The 23,636-nt window shown below is 40.8% G+C and overlaps 1 protein-coding gene across 1 annotated transcript in view; it reads right to left on the minus strand.

Annotated features, from left to right (window-relative positions):
* Positions 1-1,455: 1,455 nt before the first annotated feature.
* Positions 1,456-23,636, minus strand: part of DNAI1 (dynein, axonemal, intermediate chain 1) — a gene marked incomplete at both ends in the record, with an annotated part of 49,759 nt that continues 27,578 nt past the window's right edge. The window contains one exon of the mRNA XM_010073216.1: positions 1,456-1,703. Within this exon, the coding sequence (XP_010071518.1) occupies positions 1,456-1,703 (248 nt within the window). The remainder of the gene's footprint in view (positions 1,704-23,636) is intronic.

The following is a 23,636-nucleotide window of genomic DNA, read 5'->3' on the forward strand; positions in this document are numbered from 1 at the left end:
GAATTCACTGACCTGGGAGACCATTTCTAGTTCTATGTTTCTGTAAGACCTAAGGTTTTGGTGGTGTATTAGCCACATTGTCTATGTCTATACATACGTTTATTCCTTTCTGGCTTTGGATCTTAATCAATTGGTAGTAAGGAATTAGAAATGCGTAATTTAAAACAAGACAGAATTTTCCATTATTTACAATGGACTAGCACTTAATACAAGGAAGACGATCGCCAAATTTGTAAGGAGCCATTGCTATACTCTATAAAGCCTGAACGAACGGCAGTGGGACAAGCTCGAAGTTCTGTGTGTGTGTGTGTCTGACACATTGTATTATGATAACAACCCATGGCTGGGGTACCATGTTAGCCTGTAAGAAGAACTAATAATGCTTGCTAGAGGAAAAGCTTTCTACAGACAAGCAGCAAATAGAACATTCAGGTATTCTCTGAAATGTTATATTTGCATAACCTCTTTGTTTTTAGCAAGCTCCAGTCTAGCTCTTGGCATATTCCACATTTTCTGCAGTCCTATCAGGATCCCTTGATTACTTGGACTTTTATTGGAAGATGCAATAACAAGGAGCCATGGCTGGGGGACAAGCCATGCAGGGCATATGCCAAAGTACAAGGAACATTGACAGTGTGCCTAGAGGTATGACTGCATTAGACAGCCTAAATCAGGTGACACCAATAGTTAATGGCAGCAACACTTGTAGCACAGGCTAGGAAACCAAATACACACCCCTGCACCTCAACAGGCTCATACAGACCACGTTGAAATATGTGCTGCCACCCTTTTACTGCTGTAAACAAGATCAGAAGCACTTCTACCTTCCAGTGCTCCAATCTCAACTCGGATTACATTGTAGACATAACTATAAAGTTAGCTACATACAGCAACATATTCACTCCAGTCCTTCACAATATCATCTATCTGGTGACTCTTTGTGACAGATGCCAGAGTGGCATTACTTTAAGAGCATTACCTGCACGTCACAATGCTTAATTCACCAGAATACTTCAAGGTCAACTGCTAGGTACTGTGTCTTGAATCTCAGTGGCAGCCACTTCAGCAGGCAGCTGCCCCTGGGTTTCTTATGCCCAAGAGGGCATGATATATGCATTTCACACACTGCTCATCACTTGCTGCCCGCTGATTTTGTATTTGGAACATAAATAACTTTGCATGCTGGTATATACAGAGGAATCAGTTCCTCCCCAAACAGAAGTCATCTATAATAATGAAAACTAAGGACAAGTAATTGTTTATAGCAAACTTTTGCTCACATGTTTAGTTTCTGTTGAGGACCAAGGATTCAAAATTAGCTTGAAATACAACTTAATAGTCAATCACAAATACATGTATTAAACCAACACCTCTCCCCATACAGCACTTTTCCCTGCTATGCCCAAACTCAGCCCAATTAAAAGCCCCGTTAGAGGAAAGGAAAAGCACCCTTACCTGCCACACTGGCTCCGTGTGCTTTCCTGAGTTAGCACTACTCTTGTAGCTGGGCTGGGAGGTTGTCTTCTTCAGGTTGTAGATGGCCACACTACCATCATAGAAGCCCACTGCCACGAGGTAGGGGTGGTCATTATGGAAGTCCAGACACATGATGCCACTCTCACTGCTGAAGACATACTCTGGGAAGGAGGGGTTCTTCATGGTGTAGAGGAGGAGCATACCGTGGCCCTGCTTCATGAAGTCATCTAAACAAGGAGGAGCTTTGCTGTTAAATCAGTTTCCGAGATCCTCTACTGCTAATCTGACTGCACTCACCTATGCCCAAAACCCACCTGAATGCAATTCATGTGGGAAGGACATCAATCATAGGACCAAAAGGTCATGTTAGAGTGCTTATATCCAAGCATCCTTTCCTCCATTGATTTGTCTTCCCCAGGACATGGGGACAATGTACTTATGCAGAAAAAACTGCTGGTTTGGCAGTTTTTTTCTTGAAGACAGGCTTGAGACGCCTTGGAGGAAAAGTGTGGAGGAAAAAAGGAGCTTGTGGACACTTATTTCTTTGGGCTAGGATTTAACTAATATTGCAGACATGCAGGCTGAACCAAGGATAGAAGCATTTCCATTTCTGTATTGTCAATATTTGATATTACAGCCTCCACTGCTTCTTCAAAGAAAAGCATTTCATTGAAGTATCTGTAAAGCATCATATCCACTGCCATTACACATAGCTGTACAATGCCCAAGCCACTAGAGCTTTATTTTCTGCTTCTGTCCAGCATCTCCTCCTTGCTTGGCATAGAAGCTCTTTTTTTTGCCATGACTTTCCAATTTATTTTCTGTTTACTCTCACCTTTCCTGTGCACTTCCTGAAATTAGCTCTTCCTATTCTCGATAGGACCATCCTTTTTTGTTTTTTTTTTTTTTAATCATGTCCTGACTGTCTCTACAATTCTCAGGTTTTTTGCTCATCTAAAAAAACAATTTCCAAATTCTTTTAAAGGGGAAAAAAAGCTGTTGATGTAGATAAGCTCTCCGAAGCAAAGAAACTTTCCTCATCTATGAAAACAATGCTCTCTCTGAGAGTATCCTAGCCATCTCTCCAAGCACTTTTTCTTACTGTCAAATGCCCTTGGGCATACAGTGTACAGGAAAAAAAATTTACTCCTTTCTGTGCTTCAAGTACCCACTATACATCCTATTTCCAGAACAGTCATCTCCTTTTAAAAGTGTTTCCTACCTTTCCTAACATTTTGACCAGCCTGCAGGATGAGGACTTGGTAAATGTGTACCCCAACACTAACTACAGAGAACTCTCCTTGGCGACAAGTTGATCCCAAATCAGCATGCAGATACAGACATTGCTTACCTCAAATTTATCAGGGACACATACAGAACATCCAAAGAACCAGTAAAGAAACTCACACACAATAAAGCTATCGCTGCCAATTTGTATTTGGATTGCGGAAATGGTCTGTTTTCATAGGTCTCTCTGTACATTGGGATCAGCCAGGAGAAATGGCTTCCTTACTCTGCAGAAAGCTGAGATTCCAATATTGGCTTTACTTTAAACATATGTGAAATTAAATAATATTTTTAACATATTTTTGGGAAGAGGGGGAAGCTTATCCCTAGAATTCTAGCTGAAAAGGAAGTGAACTTGCTTTCTCTACTGGAGCTTTGCCCTGTTCTTTGAATTCAGAGAATTGTCTTTACAATAGAATAGAATAGAATAGAATAGAATAGAATAGAATAGACTATTTCAGTTGGAAGGGATCTACAACAATCATCTAGTCCAACTGCCTGACCAATGCAGGGCTGACAAAAAGTTAAAGCATGTTGCTAAAGGTATTGTCCAAATGCCTCTTAAACACTGACAGGGCTGGGGCATTGACCACCTCTCTAGGAAGCCTTTTCCAGTGTTAACACTTTCTCAGTAAAGAAATGCTCCCTAATGCCCAGCCTAAACCTCCCCTGACACAGCTTTGACTCATTCCCACACATCCTATCACTGGATCCCAGGGAGAAGAGCTCAGCACCTCCCTCCCGACTTGCCCTCCCGAGGACACTGCAGAGAGCAATGAGGTCGTTCCTCAGCCTCCTTCTCTCCAAACTAGACAAACCCAGAGTCCTCAACCACTCCTCACAGGACGTGCCTTCCAGCCTTTTCACCAGTTCTGTTGCCTCCTCTGGATGCGTTCAAGTACCTTCACATCCTTTTTAAATTGTGGTGCCCAGAACCACACACAGCTCTCAAGGGTAGGCCACACCAATGGTGAATACAGTGGAATAATCACATCATTTGACCAGCTGGTTACACTGTGTTTGATGCACCCCAGGATGCGGTTTGCCCTCTGGGCTGCCAGGGCACACTGCTGACTTATATTTAGCCTGCTGTTGACCAGCACCCCCAGGCCCCTTTCTGCTGGAATGCTCCCCAGCCACTCCTCTCCCAATCTATCCTTGTGCCCAGTGTTACTGTCTCCCAGATGCAGAAACTCCATCCTAGGTGCAGAAGTTCTTAGCCAAGTAATGTCATCAAGCTGGTATTAAGTTGAGGTCCAGCCATGATAAGAACGAATCCCTCCTCTCCTCAGGAGCAAAAAAACTTGGGAAGGATGTGGAGATGACCTGCCACAAGTGACTCATGGCAGAATGGACTATGAAGTCAAATCAGTTAGACAGCCTTTGAACTCAACCTGTTTCATGCTCTTAATTCTCCTAGAGTGTGCTGACCAGCCAGGTGTATTTCCAAAAAGTCTGCTGGATCCTACTCATTATCTACTTTATGTCATGAAATATTGCGGATGTGGTTTAAATCACAGATGTGTGAATACTGCACATAAGTCTGGATAATATGATTGCTAAAGTACAGCCTATTTCTGATGAAAGGCAAAGTGATGAAAGTAATCCACAATTAACACTGAAGCATGGCACATAAATCTCAGTAAAACAATAACCTTCTGAGAGTAGACATATAAATCCGTTTCAATGAAGGGTGAATTCTTACCCGGAGTACTAAATTGTGACAAACCAACATGTTCTTTAATAAATGAAAAAAAAAGGGGGGGACTTATTTCATTAGCAATATTCAATGTTCCTGAACAGCAGTGACAGCACAGGAGCCTATCTATCTGTGGTATAGCTTTGAAGCATGGCCTTTTCAAGAGAAAGGTTTGTGGTTTTCAGTAAAACCTAGCAGAGCACTGCAGTGTGCCCCAAATCCTGTGTAGTCAGTTTCTCAAGATGGAGGTAGCTTACTGAAACAACGTCAGAAGACCACTGAGCACGTAGGAAAGCAGAAGGTGCAGACCCAAGAGCTGACAATGGCTGCACCTCTGCTGGAGGTGAAAGCAGCAGCTTCAGATCTGAGACAGCTTCTCTCTACTGTGTAGATGCACCAGCATGCACTGGAAGAGCAGGGAGTATCTGCCCCATGCAGAGCCATAAAATTACAAACTGGCTCTTTTGCTGATACACAAGGGCTGGAGATACTACAGATACCAGACAGTTACTCTGATAACTAGTGCCTGCAGGAGTTTTTCTTCTGCTTTATAGGGGGACACAAGGCAATGCAGCAGGAAGAGGAGACTGAACAAACTCTTGCTGTAATGACGAAGAGTTGCACATCATGAGAGTCCACAGTGCTGACCCGAGCAGAGGTTCAGACCCTGACACATTACAACTCCTAATTTGCTAATGAAAGAGGCAGATAGCATGAATACTGGTCTCACTCTGGAGAACTGAGCCTGTAAGCATCACATGCAATCAGAAATAGGTTTCAGACCAACTACTACCACTGTCCAAAATATTAACCTGCACTTCTATTTAAAGCTGGGCAGATTCAACTCAAACACTTTTCATAAAAATACCAATTTAGTGGTAGCAAAGTACCTCATTGTGGTATGACTAAACAGTCCATGCAAAACAAAAATCTGAAAAGCATCTGCATCTTTCATTCTGATGCTTCGTGTCTGTTTTAACAGATTTTTCATTGCATTTTTTCTTACCTGAATTTAAAAGAATCAGTAAATGTTCAATATCAGATCAAAATATTTTCTTTGATGGATAGAATTTTTTTTTTTTTTATCCTTCCCATTTGGTTCACCAAAAAGAAACATGAGAGAAGCATGATTTTCCTGTTTCCTCCAAAGTGCTTAGTGGCTGAAACAGTACGCTCAATGCAATCGTACCCTCAAGTTAGAAATTACAATGCTTGAGGTAAATCCTTCATTCACATAGTAAATCTTAATTGTGGGGATCCTCCATTGTCATGAATCAAAGTAGAGATTTTTACTACACAAGAAGCCAGTGCTACAGTTTCTTGTGTGATAAACTAGCAAATTACCTTCTCTTGGAGGATTTAAAACCCAAAACATTGCAGCCTTACATCTTAGATCCTGTGATACATGGCTTTCTATAAATCATGTCTGCCAGCTGTCTTGCTGATATGGCTCAGACCAAGAGATCACCGTGCTAAAGGAACCACTGCTGGTTAAAATCTGTCCTTTCTCCCCCAAGAGCCTATCTAAAAAAAGAAGCAAGATGGAGAAGCACAGTTGTGAACAGCTGCTTGTTTCTGGGCATCACAGCTGCACAAGCACATTTACTCTCCTTTCCTAGATATGCCCACGCTTTGATGAGCTTGCTGGCTGGGGTTCTATCCTTTAGTCTTGGATTTTTGAGAAGCCAAGGGAAGGGCTGGCTGTGCTTTACATTTGGTTAGGTGATCTCCTCTGGGGAGAAGAGATCAGTTTCAAAGACAAAACTGTTGGTACCCAAAGAAATGGCTCAGCTGTTTACTTGCCTTTCAGATATTTAAAGTGTAGAGGACAAAAAAGGATATCTGCAGGCCAGCAAATTTCTCCAGGCAAATTATTATTATTATCTAGGTCTACAAAACCTTGAGCACAGCCTAAGAACTTGCCTGTGCTACAGCCTGCATGGCACAGATGACTGAGCAAGTCACAAATTCATTAATTCTCAGTATTTTTTTTCTATCAGTGAGCAAAACCTGTGCAGCATGGCACTGAGCACAGGCTAATCTAACCCCCTGTGAAACATGCTGGGTGAGCTTGTGCTGCTTCAGCAAGACTCTCTCCTGGCTTATTTAAATAGCTCTGCCACCTCCACGCTTTGCTGCAGCCACAGAATGGGTGTGCTGCAAGAAAGGAGATGGCTGGCACTTTGAGCATAACTGTATGCCAATAGTTCAGAAAAATCAGGAAAGAACAAATCTTTCCAAGGAGCTCAGAGAGCCTGGGCATGTGCTGAATGGGTTTTCAAAGGCTCTTGAAGTCTAACAATAATAACTGGAAGTTTTATAGCACTTCAAGTGCTTTAAGCCTGTATCCACAGCACTCCTGTTTGCAGCCAAGGGAATTAGAAAGAGCAGTGGAGGGGACTGCCAAAAAACACTACAGAAAGCTGGAAGAACAAGGAGCAGAACTGGGATTTCACAGGGGTCTGCTCAGTGAGGCCTTTTCCCAGGATCCCTGAGGAATTCAAACTGGGAACACTGGTGCTCATTCTGTTCCTATTCCCTAAAATGCCCAGAAGTACTCGAGTATACTGCTGTATTGATACAAGCCCTGATCACTGTAGATCTGGCTGTGAACCACACTGTGGCAGGGAGAAGACTAACACTGAACTTTCAAAACAGTCTCTTCCCAGACAAAAAAAAAATATTTTGATAATTCATCACTTCCTATCTCAAGGCCAGAAAGCCTGGCCTCCTCTGTTTCACAGCTCACAAATGTTACTGGTATACCCTTTTTTGAGTCCGATAACTTGGTTTTGGCTAGTGTATGCATATTTCATTTGAAGATCTCAAAAGATAGAGAAGCTATAGTTTCATTTTGCAGTTTCCTTCAATGTTTAATCACTTTGAGTGATTAAAAAGCTTCACCTAATTCTTTATTTTACTCATCTGGCTTCCCACTGTTAATTCTTACTATGCCTATCTTGACTGGATGAAGGACTTCCTTCATATCTGATGCTTTGTCTTCATTAAGATACTTTAAAACTGAACACTAGTCACCTTTCACCATACTTCTGATAAGCTTCACAGCCCAAACTCAAAAATCCTATTTATTTTCACCAGCACTGAGAAGAGAGGCCTGCTCAGCAAAAAGCTAGGAGCCAGCATGAGCTTTGCCACACCAGTCAAAGACACCTCCTTCACAGCTGCAAAAAGAAAGCTGTTTCTCAACAGATGTGGAGAAGAGTAAATATTTTAAAACTTTCCACAGGTATGTAGAGGATATCACATGTCTAGGACCTGTGCTAGGGCCAGACAAAATTCACTTGCAGTTCAAATTTCAGCTGGATATTGTCCTCTCTCCACCTTTAGGGCATCTTCTTCAATCTTGAATCAATGTGGTGCTCTTTGCTGAACTATCTACAGTTTTTCTGCATGCTTTGAAAAAAGTTGGCTACAAAACCAAGCATAATATTCCAGTATCAGTCTCACTAATGCTTAAATCGTATCTCTGCTACCACTCAGGAGTCCCTGTTTGCACTCCAGGATGATGTTCACGCTCCTTGCCAAGATATCACACTAGGAACTCATATTTATTGCTTGTCCACAAAAGCCTTTTGTTTTGTTTTGTTTTGTTTGGGTTTTTTTCAGAGTTGCTGCCTTCCAAAACACAGTACTCCTCCTTGTTTAGAGAGGTATAATGTTATATTTGGCTGCATTAAAATGCATTTGGTCTGAATAATTCCAGTTTACCACAAGATTAATCACTCTGTATGACAGCCCTGTTCCCAGCATGATTTACAACTCCACCTGCCTTTTCATCAGCAACACATTTCAATTGCTGTGAGTTTCTATTTCCAGCCAGAGGACCAACAAAAACAATGCTTAGCTCCAGGGCCACCATGGATCCCAACAGCACCCCCTCTGAGATGGTATTTCAGATGATAACTCCACCAGCATTTATTTTCTGACATTTGTCAGTGGAAGTTCAACCCTGCTGGTGAGACCACCTGCTCTGGGCTTAACTCAGCAAGCCTGGGCACTTCCCACCCCAGGGAATGCATACTCTCTGGTTAGCAGTGTTAACACTGCAATATCTGCGAGCTCTGAGCAAGCCCATGAGTGTAGTGGAGGGAAATTGTAAACCATTTTGTTTTACGCTGATTCAGACGTTTGAATGTCAAATTTAAGATTCAGCTTGACACCTTTCACCAGCTACTGGACTAATTCATGGTACTCCTGATCAAGTCTAATGTTATTAGCTGGGGTTCTGTTTAGGAAGCATAGAACTTCTAGGAGAGGGGAAAAAACATAATTCCTAAGTCTTTTGGACATTTTAGAAAAGATTAAATTGACAGGTGACAAGGCAGACTGAAATTTATACATGTCCTGAGGCCATGTCACAGTCCCAGTAACCACTGCTGGCTCTGCACATGTCAAAGGCAAGACACACACCTCAGAAACACGTGTGGATAGATACAAACAGCCTTTAAGAAAACGAGCTGTCAGGTGTGCTTGCATATCATTCTAAAATACAGTCTGGCAAAGTAATGCAAGAGAGACCTCAATCAGCTGGGCCAATAAAAATGAGAGACTTAGGATATGGCTGGAACAAAGTGCTGTTTGTCATTGCATGGGAGAGCAAAGGCTCAGGGGCAGACAAGAACAGGGAAGAATGGGATGAAAAGATGTAGTACCTTCCCGAAAACAGCAGGAAGATCTGGCTTTGCAGCTCAGCTCTCCCCTGGTTCACATGAAGTTGAGCAGGTGAGCATTGCAAAAAAGGGAAGGAATATGCAACTGGGCTGAGATGCAATGTAGGTAAAACCAGAGTTTTGCATGATAGGTCTAGCAGGCACTACAACTTGTTTTTAATTTTTCTTCTGTAAATTAGATATTCATAAGGGCTTAGTTTTACAGTGTAAATAGCAATTGTGCAACTGCCCATACGTTATGAGTGCTAACTTGCACTCTGAAGATACTAAAATAAAAGGGAGAGAGAGTCCATGTATTTATCTTGTACGATAAAGGTACAAGACTAGTGACAAGGAGTTTTGTATTCCAGACCTTTCTGGGCCAAGACCAGCTAACATGGTCTTAGTCTTTTCCATAATTCTCACAGCACTTCTGAGGATACACATCACAGATGAAGGAGGAAAAGGGTGACTGATGTGGTCTATAAAAGTTCCATATATGAATAATGTGAAGAGCAATACTCCTGTTGTTTTCAGGAGTGCATTTATGTTTAACCCTCAGCTAGACAGACTAACAGTCTCACATAACTCATTCCCAACAGCACCTGAGAAACCAGGGAGCAGAGAATCCTTCCCAGCTCCAACACCAAGGAATAAGCACTTGCCTCTGCAGAGCACTCTGGAGCTGGGAAGTTGGACAAGTGCTAATCCTCCCGTTATGCATCTGGCAGCAGTTGGCACAAGCAGCTTAACTCTTGCTCCTGCTTTTCTTGTTTTGGTCTGCTTAAGCTGCAGTCTTGATAGTGTTTCACAATTTAATACCTGAGGCTCTATTTCCTCTGTCCCTGTTCTGAAAAACTGGCATACTTGATAGTATTTGCACCCAACTAAATATTTAAGACTGCCATCAAGTGGCAGAGTGGGGGCATCCAAGAGGCACATGTCTTTCAGAAATCCCCAGGATCATGCAACAAATAGACAACTACAAATGTGCTGTCTTTGGATAATCACATCAACCTGCTGTCACTGCAAACAAGCCAGGCTCCCAGCCCCTCAGTATTCCTGACATGAAGAACACTGAGGGGGATGCACACACTTCAGGAGATGCTTATGTATTCCATAATTAAAGGACAGGAACGTTATAGAGTTCCATGATGGTACTGCGGCCTCTTGAAAGCAGACAGATGCCTGAAGCAACGGGCACGTACAGCCCAGACCAGGGAGGAGGCAATTAGAAACGATACTGCAGCTCAGAGAACTTTTCTGAAGACATTTGACAGAAGACCCAGATGTGATAGAGGAGTAAAGAAGCAGCAAAGTTATAGACGTAGGCTAACCTTGCAGTCAATTTTACACAGTCATGTACTTCAAGAAACAATGAATATTAAGAGCAGCCAATACAGTTCAGACACCTGCCCCTATCCTGTTTTCAGCAGTGGTTAACATCAAAAGCTTAAGGAAGTGTATAAAAATAGAGCATAAAAAACAGTGATATTTTTTCTAGAATACTGTCTAGGCTCCTACTAATTTGCTGTAAAGCATCTCCCAGGTACCTAACAGTCCTCTTCCCATTCCCCAGTGCAGGCAGCTACCAATCATTAATCTGGACAGTATCTTTCAGCATTCCTTTTTGTATAAGGCTGGAATATACACCAGCTATTCAGTTATTCTCATGGTAATTTTGTTTTTTTTGGCTTGCTTTTATTTTTAGTACATTAAATACTGTGGATCTCAAGCAGACATGTGAAGTGTATGATTGGCGGTTAGTATAAGTGGCTTTTAAGAGCTACTAAAAGTAGATTTCAGAGAAAAACTATAAGTTTTCTAAAAAAAACCTGAATGAAAACAAAAGTAACTTTTATATTTGATAATCGCAAATAAAGCCAGTTCGCAATGTATATGTCAACCAAGCAAGGTTTCAATCCTTTGATCAGATAACAAAGGAAGGGGGGAAAAAGGCAGTCATGGCAAGAAGAGACAGGATCTTTCAGAGTGAAATTTCCAAATAGCAACTAGCTGTTATGCGGGAATGGAACTGGTCAAAAAGGTTCACCTAAAGCATCAAGTATCTATGCAAACCATGGGCCAAATTTTGGCTCACACTTAGATATGATGGATGAAGGATGAAAAAGAAAGAAAAGTCCAGCCTCCCCTGCTTAAAGTAAGGTCAACTAGAGCATGAAAGAGTTGGGATTGTTCAGCCTGGACAGGAGAAGGCTCTGGGGAGACCTTATAGCAGCCTTCTGGTACTTAAAGGGGGCCTATAAGAGAGATGGGGAGGCACTCTTTACGAGGGAGTGTAGTGATAGGATGAGGACTAAGGGTTTTAAGCTGAAAGAGGGTAGATGTAGATTTAGATTAGATATTAGGAAGACATTTTTTACTGTGAGAGTGGTGAGATACTGGAACAGGTTGTCCGGAGAACCTGTGGATGCCCCATCCCCGGAGGTGTTCAAGGCCAGGCTGGATGAGGCTTTGAGCAACCTGGTCTAGTGGGAGGTGTCTCTTCCAATGGCAGGGGGGTTGGAACTAGATGATCTTTAAGGTCCTTTCCAACCCTTACCATTCTATGATTCTAAGATGCTTAGGACTATATTGAGTTAGGTTTTTAATACTGCCAAGGAGATATCTCTACAACCTCTCTAGGCTGTAGAGATAGTGTTCCATTGCTTGATCACCCTCACAGTAAAGTTCTATCTATCTTATGTTTAAAGGGACTTTTCTCTATGTCAGTTCATGTCCACTGTCTTTTGTCCTTTCACTTGGTACCACTGAGAAGAGTCCAGCTCTGCTTTTTGTTATTTCCTCCCATCAGGTGCTTATATACATAAGAAGAAACTTACACCTTTCTCTAGTAACAGCCAGCTTCGTAGACTCCCAGCTCTGGGAAGCCAAGCACTATGTAAACCAAACCAGACAAGAAGTCTGGTCAACACCACTGATTCCCTGTGGGAGTTAAAGGGGAGTGTAGCTCCCCTACCAGGCAGGCTGCTGCTGGTCAGTCTGGCTTCCCTCCAGCATCTCTGCAGCAGAGGTAGAAGCCTGGGACTGCATACCATCTATAAAGTATGTGCTGCTCCAGACCATCACTCTCCTATCCTCTGTGAGCCAAGGTGAGGAAGAGAGTGCACCCGGCCACCTCACCTGTACATGAAGGGGTTGCAACTGGCCCTGGACAAGATAAAGCTAAACTGCCTGAGAAACTGAACACAGCAAAACACTCAGACACTTCAGAGACAAAATACCATGTCACAATGTGAAAACCAGCTCCCAGTGTTTTGCTGGTGTGATCCTGTTCTTCTGAGCACAGTCTTACAGCTTGGACACAAAGATACAGTCATACAGCACCAAGGGTGCCCAAGAAGGCTAAGCCAAATGTCTCCAAACTTCAAAATTGTTGGCATCCACAATCTGGTATCCACAGTATCAGTATTTTGAGAATCTGCTGAGCTGGCTTCTCTTTTAAGAACTCACCAAACAATAAAAAAGCTGATACAACTGTTCCTCTATGAAGATCATTTTCGCAGTGCTGGAAACCACTTCATCAGGCAACATTTGATGGGAACAACTGGAGAATGCCAATGAATCCCAGTCAGCTCTCTTATATCTGGAAGAATCTGATGAGAATAACTCAGGGCTGAATGAGTTGACAATAGCTCTTGGAGCAATAACTTCTGCCTTTCTTTTATGGCAGGTGAGACTCTTTCCAAGAGCAGTCACTTGCTGAAATTTATCAGTGATCTAAAGCCATGACAACAATGCTGAAAAATTAAGGATGCCTGACTACCTGGTCCTACACACAGTGTGAGCCTCAAGTTCTTCACACAGGAAATATGTACTCTCCTTATCTTATAGCTAGGACAAAAGAACCATAGAGAAGTTGCTGAAGACACGAGTCTAACCTAGTTATGATTCACTGCTTAGATTCCTCACTGATGCAAAGATTTAAGCACCCTGAATATTTTTTTCCTGCCTTCTCTAGTTGACTTCATCGCACAATATCCTAAAACTCACTTTTATCCTCTCTCGCACATATTACAGCAAAGTGATATCTTGACAACAAAACATGCAGCACTCAGAATAATTTTTTAAAAAAAACAACCAACATACTAAAAATCCCACCACATAACATGCAGAGGTTTTTATGCTGTTCTGGTGTTAGAAGCTTCTGAAAACTGAAAACTCATCTGCACTTATTCTCCAATGGCCAGAATTTTTAATGTGTTCCTGATAAAATCTTAACCTGATGTGGCCTATAATATGAGTCAGTGGAGGTTAACATCCAGATATTCTTGGGTATATTCTGACAGTTTGGCAGCCTCACAAATATTACCAACCATGAAGTGGAGAATTGAAAACTATGATTGAGTTCCGAAAGTGGGGATCAGCAGAGAAAAATGTTCTACTGAAGAATATGTGGTTTTATTTTGCACCAGCAAAAAGCCAAAGGTAAGCTAACAAGAGTTTTGACATCTCACAAGTTTCAACACTAATGAAAACATTAAATTAGATAGATTTCCTTCAGGTTTTTACTGATCCGCTCTATTGAAAAATTATGCTAATTCATCTCCAGAACAAAAGACAGAAGAAAAAAGTCTTTGAAGAAAAAGTCTTTAATGGGGCCTTATACAATTACTTTGTACCGTTCTGCCCTAGGAATAACAAGCTATCTAACTCCAGGAGCTTACAAAGTAACTTCCATATTCCTAGAGTTAATGATGGAATGAGCCCTACACAGATTAATAATTTCTAAGGCCAAAGGAGATCATTGTGATTAATAAATACTGTATTTGTTCCTATGCTTAATTACTTCCACCATTAAAAATTCATTTTTTTCCCACTTTCTGAGATCCTGAATTCTACTTCCAGTTCCTAGATTGTGTCCTAGATGAAAAAGTAAGATGAAAGAGGTCTATTCTGTAAGATATCTCCTTCATTTCCCTTCAAATAGCTAACAGACAGTAATCAAATCACTACTTAAACTTCTCCTTAATAAGCTAAGTTGATCTGTTTAAGTATTTCACTGTAACGCAGAGTTTCCAAACATTAAGTCATATTGTGGCTCGCCACTGAACTTTTTTCAATTTTAACATCCATTTTGAAGACTGAACTGTTAATAACTGGATACAACATTCAGTAAAGGACTCATCAACATCATACATGAAAGTAGCACCTCCTTCCTCCTGCTGCTCTCTAGTACATGAATGCATGCAGCATTCCCTGTCAGACCTCCTAAGACATGCTTCTGCAACTGCTCTTCCAGATTTAGCTGGAAGTTTTCTTTCTCAGAGCGTACATCAAGACAGCAGAAAATTTTCAAGTCCAGTTTGACAACTGATACAAAACAATCCAACCATGGGCTGCTGCTAAAAATGCTCATCTCTCTTTCCTTCTGACATTTTTTCTTCCCTCCTCTGTGTTCTAACCCCAGTGACCTTGTGCTCACTGATCTGGCTGAAAACCCAACCATTTTAAATGGCACCATGATCTTAGGGTACTGATGGTGATACTGCATGCATGTAACACTCAATCTATATAATTAACTGTTCTTAAATTAAATCTAAGGAGGACCAGGTCTTTAAAGCTGCCCGGTGACCCAGCTCTCTGACTGGATACCTGCCAGCAAAGACAGGCAGCTGACTTATCAAGCTTCAAGCTCTTTGCAGGAGCAGGGGATGTCCGGGACAAGTTTAGGGGCTCTCCAAAACAGAATCATGGAGTGATGGCACAAGCCTGGAGAAGCAGCATTCCAGGTTGAATAACCTCTCTGAAAAAAATGCCTCTAGAGTCACTGCACCTCTATGGGAACTGCTGGAACAGAGCCTTTTGTTTCTAGGACTGCCCTATGGGATCTGAGATGACTGCAGCTCTAGATAAATCCTGTCTTCTGTGGGTACCTTGGCTTAGCTTTTTCATCTGTAAGAATGGAAGCAGCATTGTGTAATCTCATCTGGGGAGACAGAGACAGTCAAGGCAAAAAGGAAGTCGGAAACCATGGCAATGGATACCACTTAAATAACTAAATCAGGCAGGCAGAGATCCTGCCCTCTCTGCAATTCTAGGTCATCGTGGAGGAGCCCTCAATCCATTAGCCCCGAAGGCAGTCTAAACAACAAACGGATAACTGCAGCACCAGGCTGGAAGGCAAGGGCAACTAGAAATTATCTGCTCTGGGAGAAGTGCAGTAGAGGTCATCCGACCCATCAATAGCTCTACCTTAACCCTACTTGCAAGCCATGTTTGGCCTGGAGGAGGGTCGGATCTTCTCCTTGGTTTCTTTATGTTTTGTAATGGCTAGGTGTCATAGCTGGAACAGAAAGGGCTTCAAATGATCGGTACAAAGCTGACCTCTGGTGTTGGGAGCAGGGGTAATAGCAAGAAGACACAAGGAAGCAAGCTTCTGTGCTCCTGAGAGCTGATTCACAGTATGTGTAGTTCTCTGGTAAGATTCACTCACTAATACCACTTCAGACAAATTAATAAAACCAGACGATGAAGGAAAACAACATGTAGCAACAGGCTACAGTGCTTGGCAGGAATATTGCTGTTTTCACTTCTGTGCTTTCATATCAGTTCTTCCTCCACAAAGCATCTAATCAGCTGATGTTGTACAGCAGAAAATTAATGGTTTCCTTCAGAGAACCACATCATGATGCCAGAGAGCACAGTGGGATTGTTTGTAAATATTTGATTAGAAAAAGCAAGAAAAATTAGCATGAAAACATGTAAGAATTAATAATGTGCCACTATCCAATAGGGATATTTATAGTTTAGAGGTGATGCCAGGCAACATTACCACATGTGGTACTACACCAAATGCCTTCACCAGTGGCTCAGCCCATACAAAGCCAGTGTTCCCACACATCCAGTCTGTAAACAGCTGATTGACAGGAGCTGACATAGCTTCCAGGGTGTTCTGTTCAGCTCCATCTCTACATAGCACACAAAAGGGAGGGGTGCAGGAGCATCCTCAGAGCCTTTGTGCACACCCTCAGATCTCTATTTGCCAATCATAATAGGGGACAAGGCTTGGGGTGCAAATGAGCCCTACTTCCTTGGTACTCAGTGTCCTTTGAAAATCTCCCAAAAAGGAACAAAATACAAGACCAGTCATTAACCCAAGCATGTTTCTCTGTGGATGTCTTAATTCAACAAAACTGTTTTTTGGGGAGGTGTTCCCCTGCAGGAGTCTCTCTCCAAAGACAGAGATACAGGCAGTCTGTGATGATCTTCAAGGCCCTCTGAACGCACATCCACACTAGGAATTAAAACGTCCCTTCTGCTATAAGGCTGCATGGCCACAGGAAAGGAGACTCTCCTCCAGGAAGAATGTGTCCTTGCTTGCCCACCTGGCTGAAGTGGAAAATCCTGCGTCTGGTTTCCAGTCCAGCCTCTGTTCTTTTACTTCTGAATTTCAGGTTTGGAGACTTAACAAACACTGTGGCAAAGGGTGTCAGGTGTTAACTAATTCTGCAGTTATGTAAATACATGTGTTAAGTAAAAGAAAAAGTGCATGATTAATAGTGTAAATGGCACCCAGTGAGGCTCAGAGAAAACTGATGATTCGAGAAAAAATAGAACTCAAATTGGGAAAACAATAGCTTGTTAAAATGTGAATCAGCTAGTGGTCAACATAGAACATGGTCCCAATTGACTGTCATTTGTGAATTAATTGAGATTTGGCACCTATCTTGAGAGTCAAGTTGAATTCATTTATACACTGTAGTACAACTCAAGAAACAGCATTACAGTCTTAGTATTCAGGCTGGGACTACATACTGTCAGCTGTAATACCATATGCAAGAAATGGTAAGAATTTGTTTCAAAGAAGAAAAGGAAATTGCGATTTTCAGAGCAGGGTGTGTATAAAATCTGGAAGGATTAGAGGCTGTCAGAGATCCTGCAGTACAAAAGGCATATAGGAAGAAGCTATGCTCTGATGCTTTTAAAATATGGGAGATCCTAGTGGGGCTTGGGTTTCGTTGGAAATCTTGAAAACCCTTTTGCAAATCTGAAAATGTAGTCCAAAAATTGCAAAACTTAATTAATTCTTCTCAGGGGGAATCCAATTTCAAAAGTTACACTAAAAAAATCAAAATCAGTTCAGCCACAACAGCAATCTAATCATTACAGATAAACTGAAATGCTTTACAGGAAGAAAATGAACAGCAAGGAGCATCAAACTAGCAAAGCTGGACCAGACCCACGACTTACCAATCATTTCCTATTGTATTCCCTGAAACATGAACTGCCAAAGCTCATTTGTGTTACCTTTTCTACTTCTAGTTCTTCCTGTTTTCTCACTTATATATGTCAAATAGCTTTCTGCTGAAGACATCATAAATCCTTACGTTGCATCCAAAACAATTTTAAATACAATATTTTTATCATAGACAAAGTCACATATATTCCATTACTCCCTGTTTCCATAAATTCCATCTGACAGACTGCTTTAGTAATCTAGTTTATTTCACTTTAAGGGCTCCTATCAAAAGAAACAACTATTAGTCAATATACTTTTTAAGCTACTACATACAAACAGAGAGATATTTTGCCTAGAGAGGTTTGTAACAAAAATTATTTACATATGTGGCCTTTAAGGGTGACTATGGCATGCAGTGTAGCAAGGGGCAGACAAAGTCACAGAAAGAAGTTACACAGAGGAAATTTTGCATGCTTTATGCTATGTGTTAATGTTGATAGTTTTCTGTACTATAATGTGACTCCAAGGTTTAACTGGCATGCACACTGCTCATGCTGTTTCATACAGCAGTATAACCTAAATTCTTTGCATTGATTCTTCTACAGTGCACGCAGCATTTTGGTGTGGGAGTAACTAAGTTCAGAAATAAAGCAATGAAAGTGGAAGTTGGGTTAATAACTAGCCCATCTGGCTAGTGTGGTGTCGACAGTCACACCACTGCTAATAATATCTGTACAGAAGGTCTGATCGTGAGCTCTGCACACCTCACATATAGTGATTTATCTTTTCCCCATCTGAGTTAGAGGAGACAGATAATTTAATCTCAGTGCACAGACACAAAAGTATTGTCGCAATATAAAGTAATCTAATCCAAACTAAGTGATTGGAGCAGCATATTTGAGGGTACTTAAGCACTAGAGCCAAAAGACACAAAAACTTATTTCAAGCTGGTATATCCACTACATCTTAGACACACAGCAACATGCTCATTAAGAATTCATGCAGCATCTTCCACATTACAGAATAGAAACGAGGATGCTTTCTACTACAACCCCCTCAACACACAAAATCCCCCTCTTTTACTCACAGGGAACTGCTTGACAAATTACAGACTCCATGCAGGGATTCACCATTAAAGTGCCTCCTTAACTTGAAAGACTCTGAATGCAACTGAAAAATACAGACCAGCCGAACATATCTAATCCTACAACAGTTAACTTTAAAAAAATCATAAGATTTCCATACAAATGGTTTTTATTTTTCAACAGCAACACTTCACTGCAGAGCCTGCATTCTTATAGTCTTGCAACATTAACAATAGCTCTATCTTCTTACCAAGGATTTTAAAACTTTTGAGCTTTAATAGTACTGAGATGATTAACCACAGTAAACTATGCATTAGGTGATAAAACTTACGGAGTCAGCGCTATTCCTTATCTGTGTGGATCATTTCACAACCACGGTTGCATCTGAGGAACAGAGGAAATAGAAAGACCTCTCAGATCTTTCTGCAACCAGAGCAAATCCATAGCATACCAAACTCTGCCTTAAACTAATATATGTGCCTGCACTAGCCTTAGACAGCTCTTATGCCTCCTTGGCATTTGTCAGCCCTGATATACTTACGGAGAGCTATGGAGGCTAAACAAATAAATTCATTTAATCTTCCCTTGCATGGAGGCTCTAGAATTCCTCTGAAGAAAGTGCCATATAAATCTGGATTACTGCCAGGCAAAAGGATTTTACAAAATTCCTATCCTTTGTGAATCTACCAATGTTAGTGAACCTTATCCTAAAAGTCCTAATGCAAAGATTTAAATCAAGGCCAGATCTTCAGTCTTTCTACTGGCATCTCTCAGATAGAACTCAGATCACTCAGATTAGGAAATCTCCTTTGTAGACCATATCAGTGTCCTAGCAATGAAAAATAAAACAAGCAGAAGAAAACCAAGTCCTTTAAAGCACAAGTTAATATGGAAAAACTATTAAGTATCTGGCATAAGTAAATACGTTATGGCTAAATAATGTTGGCTTGTATTTTATCCAGATTTTACTCTGCTGTTTATCTACCTAAACATTGGGTTATCCAGGGAAACAGAATATGCATCGGGTTTGGTTGCAGGAATCACTGTCTGCTCCCTAAGAGATGGGGAGCTGATACCCAAGCACGATAATGCAGCCAGCGGCGCAGCAGGCTTGGCATCCAGGGCTCATGCCACAGCTCTTGAGAACTGATGCTGGTGAGGGTGGTCAGGACCACTAGAACCTCCTACTGCCCTCAGGGCCCTGACAACAATTTGCTACTTGGACTAGAGTGTGAGAAACAGACTTGATTCCAGGACTTTTGCTATGGAAAAGTCAAGCTATGATAATAATGTAACCTTAGTATTTGGAGGGAATGGGAAATACAAAACCAAACAAATAGTGTTTAACTTATAGAACATGGGCATGAGAACACCTGTGTTTCAGAAAATGAATCTTTAAAATAAAGCATAAACTGATGCTTTTAAGAGAGAGTGTGTAGAGATGTTTCGCCTGTATAATATCCCTTGATCACCTTCTCCTGCTGAGTCCAGGGGTCTCTCGGTATAGACAGGTGGAAAGTCTTTTGGCAGATTTGCATTATGATACCATCACCTTGACATCAATAACAAAAAGAGTTAACCCATCTCTGCTTGGTTTCTGTTGTGCAAATGCTAAAAAAAAGAATTCCTACAGTAACTTAAATGGAGCTAAGGGACAAAGCTAAGAAAGGGAAGGCATCAGACTGCCTTTATGAAACAGGTAAGACTGTACAGCACACAAATGTTCAGTGTCCTGTGGATGAAAAAAAAATGCACTAATCAAGGTAACTGGGCTAGGCAGAGGGGTAAGTGGATGGAAGTTAATGGCTTGAAATGCACTGGAGACACAACAGGATGGTGGAGCAGGTCCTTTAATCCCCAGGCTCTATAAAATCTATAACATCTTTTTCCTCAAACACATCAACAGAGCTCTTTACTATTTCATGCTTAACAAGATACTACAGCAAAAGATGATGTTACGAGCTAACTTAAAATTAGATGAATTAAAAGGTTAAGGCTAGGAAAAATTAGGGAAAGCTGACAGAATTTAAATTACAAATCAGTAATTAAATCACCAACTGCAATTAATCTTTCATATGATTCACTTAATGTATTATACTTATTAGGTTATATTTACTAACACAGTTGACAGTATAATAGGTACTGTAAATTTTACACTCCCAGAGCCTGTATGTGTGGTAAGAGATATTTGGTATTTGGAAAAGAGATTTTAAAGTGTTGTAATTTACAGTGTAATTATGTTTAATTGACCACAATTAGTTATCTCAATAAACTGGATGTATGATGGCTTAAATTTCTAACACTGATTCCACTAGGGAGGTTTTTCAAAGACTGTCAGACCATGGAGGAGGATACAGCTGTTTTGCAAATGAACTTTAAAGCCTCCAACACAAGACAGTGCAGAGAACAGCCTCTAAAAAGGTTAGAAGAGTGAATAAATCAGACACCTGAAGAATATAAGGTATGAAGGACATGAGATTTTTCTACACTAAATCTTGTTTTAAATCACAAAGTCATGGCTGCACCAGACCAAAATTTAGAGGCACACATCACATCTTTCACATTTCCCCATTTTAAAATTTCCAGAGGTTGGGAATTTACCACATGCCAAAATTAATTGTTCTCAATTACCCATCTGCTATTAAAAAGCTACACTTTGGCCTGAATTCATGTAGCTCCAGTTTTTATTTGATCTTGTTACATCATTTGTCTGGGAGATTAAAGAGCCCTTTGCTACATAATCTGCCTTCCCAAAACAGGGAGTTAACAGACTGCAATCCAACTACCTAATAAGCTTTTATTTGAAAATCTGAACAAAATGAATTCCTTGAATTTGCTTTCAAGTCATCCTGCTCTTAGATCATTCTTTCATTCCTTTTTTGATCCCTTCGTAATTTATCATCCTTCTCCATGGCATGTCACCAGTAGTAAGAATGCCTTTCCATGGTGGTCATTCCAGAGCTAAACAAAAAAGGCTGGTTTAGCCTCTCAGATTCTTTGCAAATCCCCTGCACTATAGAGCCAAGGATCTCTAATGCAGTACAGCGTTGGGGGTTCATGACTGCAGTTCTGAAACTTTTTTAAAAATCATTGCACCTCAAGATAGGGCTCCCCCCTATATGGCTGCATGGCTTGAATTTCTTTGAATGTATGCTTGGATACTGTAACGCAGAGTGATGCCTTGTAACTCAGCTACAAAGGGATCCAAATCACTCTTTGATCTGATTGTTCCATATCTTACCACCTCCCACATATTTGTCTCATCAAAACATTTTATCAGCAGACATTTTCTGTTTATTTATTCTTCATGGATGAAAACACAGATTAGCACTAGACCTAGTTATTCATGACTTTTGATGTGCTTGCCTCAGAGGCATCTGGTCACTACATTTTCTTTCCTGCTTTTTCTTCCCACAGCAGCCCCTTTTAATTAATACAATGCAGTCGTGGAAGACTCCTTACAGCTATTAAAAAGTCACATAGCACAAACACCACTCACAAATTAATACAGAACAAGTGCATGTCCTCCAGGATCTTCCTTTTATCCTGAGAGGGTACTTGGTGTCTGTACAAATGTTCTTCAACAATTCACAAATACGACTTACATAGTCTCTTTTACTTTTTTCTCTGTGTTTATATTGTTGATGCTTGTTTTCTGTATTCTAATATTCCCTTACAGTAGAAACTTTGCATATTGGTTAGTGGGGCTTCAGTCTGCCTGATATAACAAATATAATAAGTTAAAATCACTGGCAACTAAGTAACCATTATGTTTTAATTCTGTGATTGTCTTTTTTTTTTCTTAGCATAAATTCACTACTGATAGTTAGGTATCACTAACTATTGCATCAACTACCATTAAAAACTGGCATGACCAGCATTCGCAAAAGGTCACAGTCTTTCAACTTACAGTACAAATATCCAAAACAACACTAAACAATACATTCAAAGCTAAAAGAAAATAGTCAGCCACCATGCTGGTGCAAAGCAGTTCTCAAACCCGTTACCAAAAAATCACAGTGAACCTCTTGGGTCTTCTACCACTGAAGACGTATTTTATTTTATCAAGTTCAGATCAGTGCTGGGGACATGCCTCTGAACAGACACAACGACATCTTCCCAAAACTGGGATCCGTTATAGCCTTTTAGTGCTTGATACAAATATAGGCCAAATAGCAAACTGAATCCAGACTGCAATATGAACTTCTCTTTGAGGTGTGTGGGACGCATGAATCTCTCTCAGTCTTTTGTGGTACTGCGCTCAGAAAATTTCAGTAGCTTTACTGTGGGATCCCAAAAGGCTTATACATGGCAAGAAATTTCATCTAAGCAATCTAAAATGCTTTTCTCTCTCTGACAAGGGCTTCAGTCTCTGTTCCCTAGATAAAAATAAACTCATGTATCTTAGAGAAAGATTAGCAGGGATCTCTGCTCCAAGGAGTCTTCTCCGCCTGTTCTGGGAATAAAATTTAAATACATAAACATCTCCAAAGCCACCCGGAAGAGACTTTCTTTGAGCCGGTTCAGAGATCTGAATTTGCAGGCAGTATTCAATCCACTTAGTGCTTTTACTTAAAGCTCTTCAGTCACTTATCAGAAAATACCAAATTTAATAGCAGCTTGTTATGTAAATCCAGTCCAGACTATCTTCCATGTGCTGTATCACAACCTTTAAATCTACCACTGCAGAGAAAAAAATTACCCACAAACACCTGGTATAATTTCTAACACTGATTCTCCTTAAGCCCACAGCCTATACTGTTAAACCAGAGTTTTCAGGCTTTTAGGGTTCTCCTTCTCAAATATAGACTTCTGTCCCTGTCACAAGGATTGCCTACCATCCACAGGGCTTTGCTCTCAACTGTGCCAGGAATTACAATGCATGCAATCTTTATCAAGTGGACTAAGTTTAGTCCTCAAACCCATGTTTTAAACAAAGTACTACCTCGCATAGAGATGGACTAGTATATTTTTGAAATCCTTTTCATTTCTATTTTTTATAACTTTCTAATGTATCTGTGAGTTTCAGAGAGCTGGGGTCTGTAAGTTTTATTTCCATAATTTAACTAAGATCTCATAGAAAACTTGAAGGATTTATCTATATTTAAAGGTCAGATAAGGCATTACAGCTTCTAACAAATAGTTAAGATGAATTAATGATTAGAGAACTTACATGGATGTAGTGACATTCCTTCACTATGAGGACCCCAGTCCTG

Source organism: Pterocles gutturalis, unplaced genomic scaffold, assembly GCF_000699245.1.
Source record: "Pterocles gutturalis isolate BGI_N339 unplaced genomic scaffold, ASM69924v1 scaffold7402, whole genome shotgun sequence".
In the NCBI taxonomy this organism is placed as follows: domain Eukaryota; kingdom Metazoa; phylum Chordata; class Aves; order Pterocliformes; family Pteroclidae; genus Pterocles; species Pterocles gutturalis.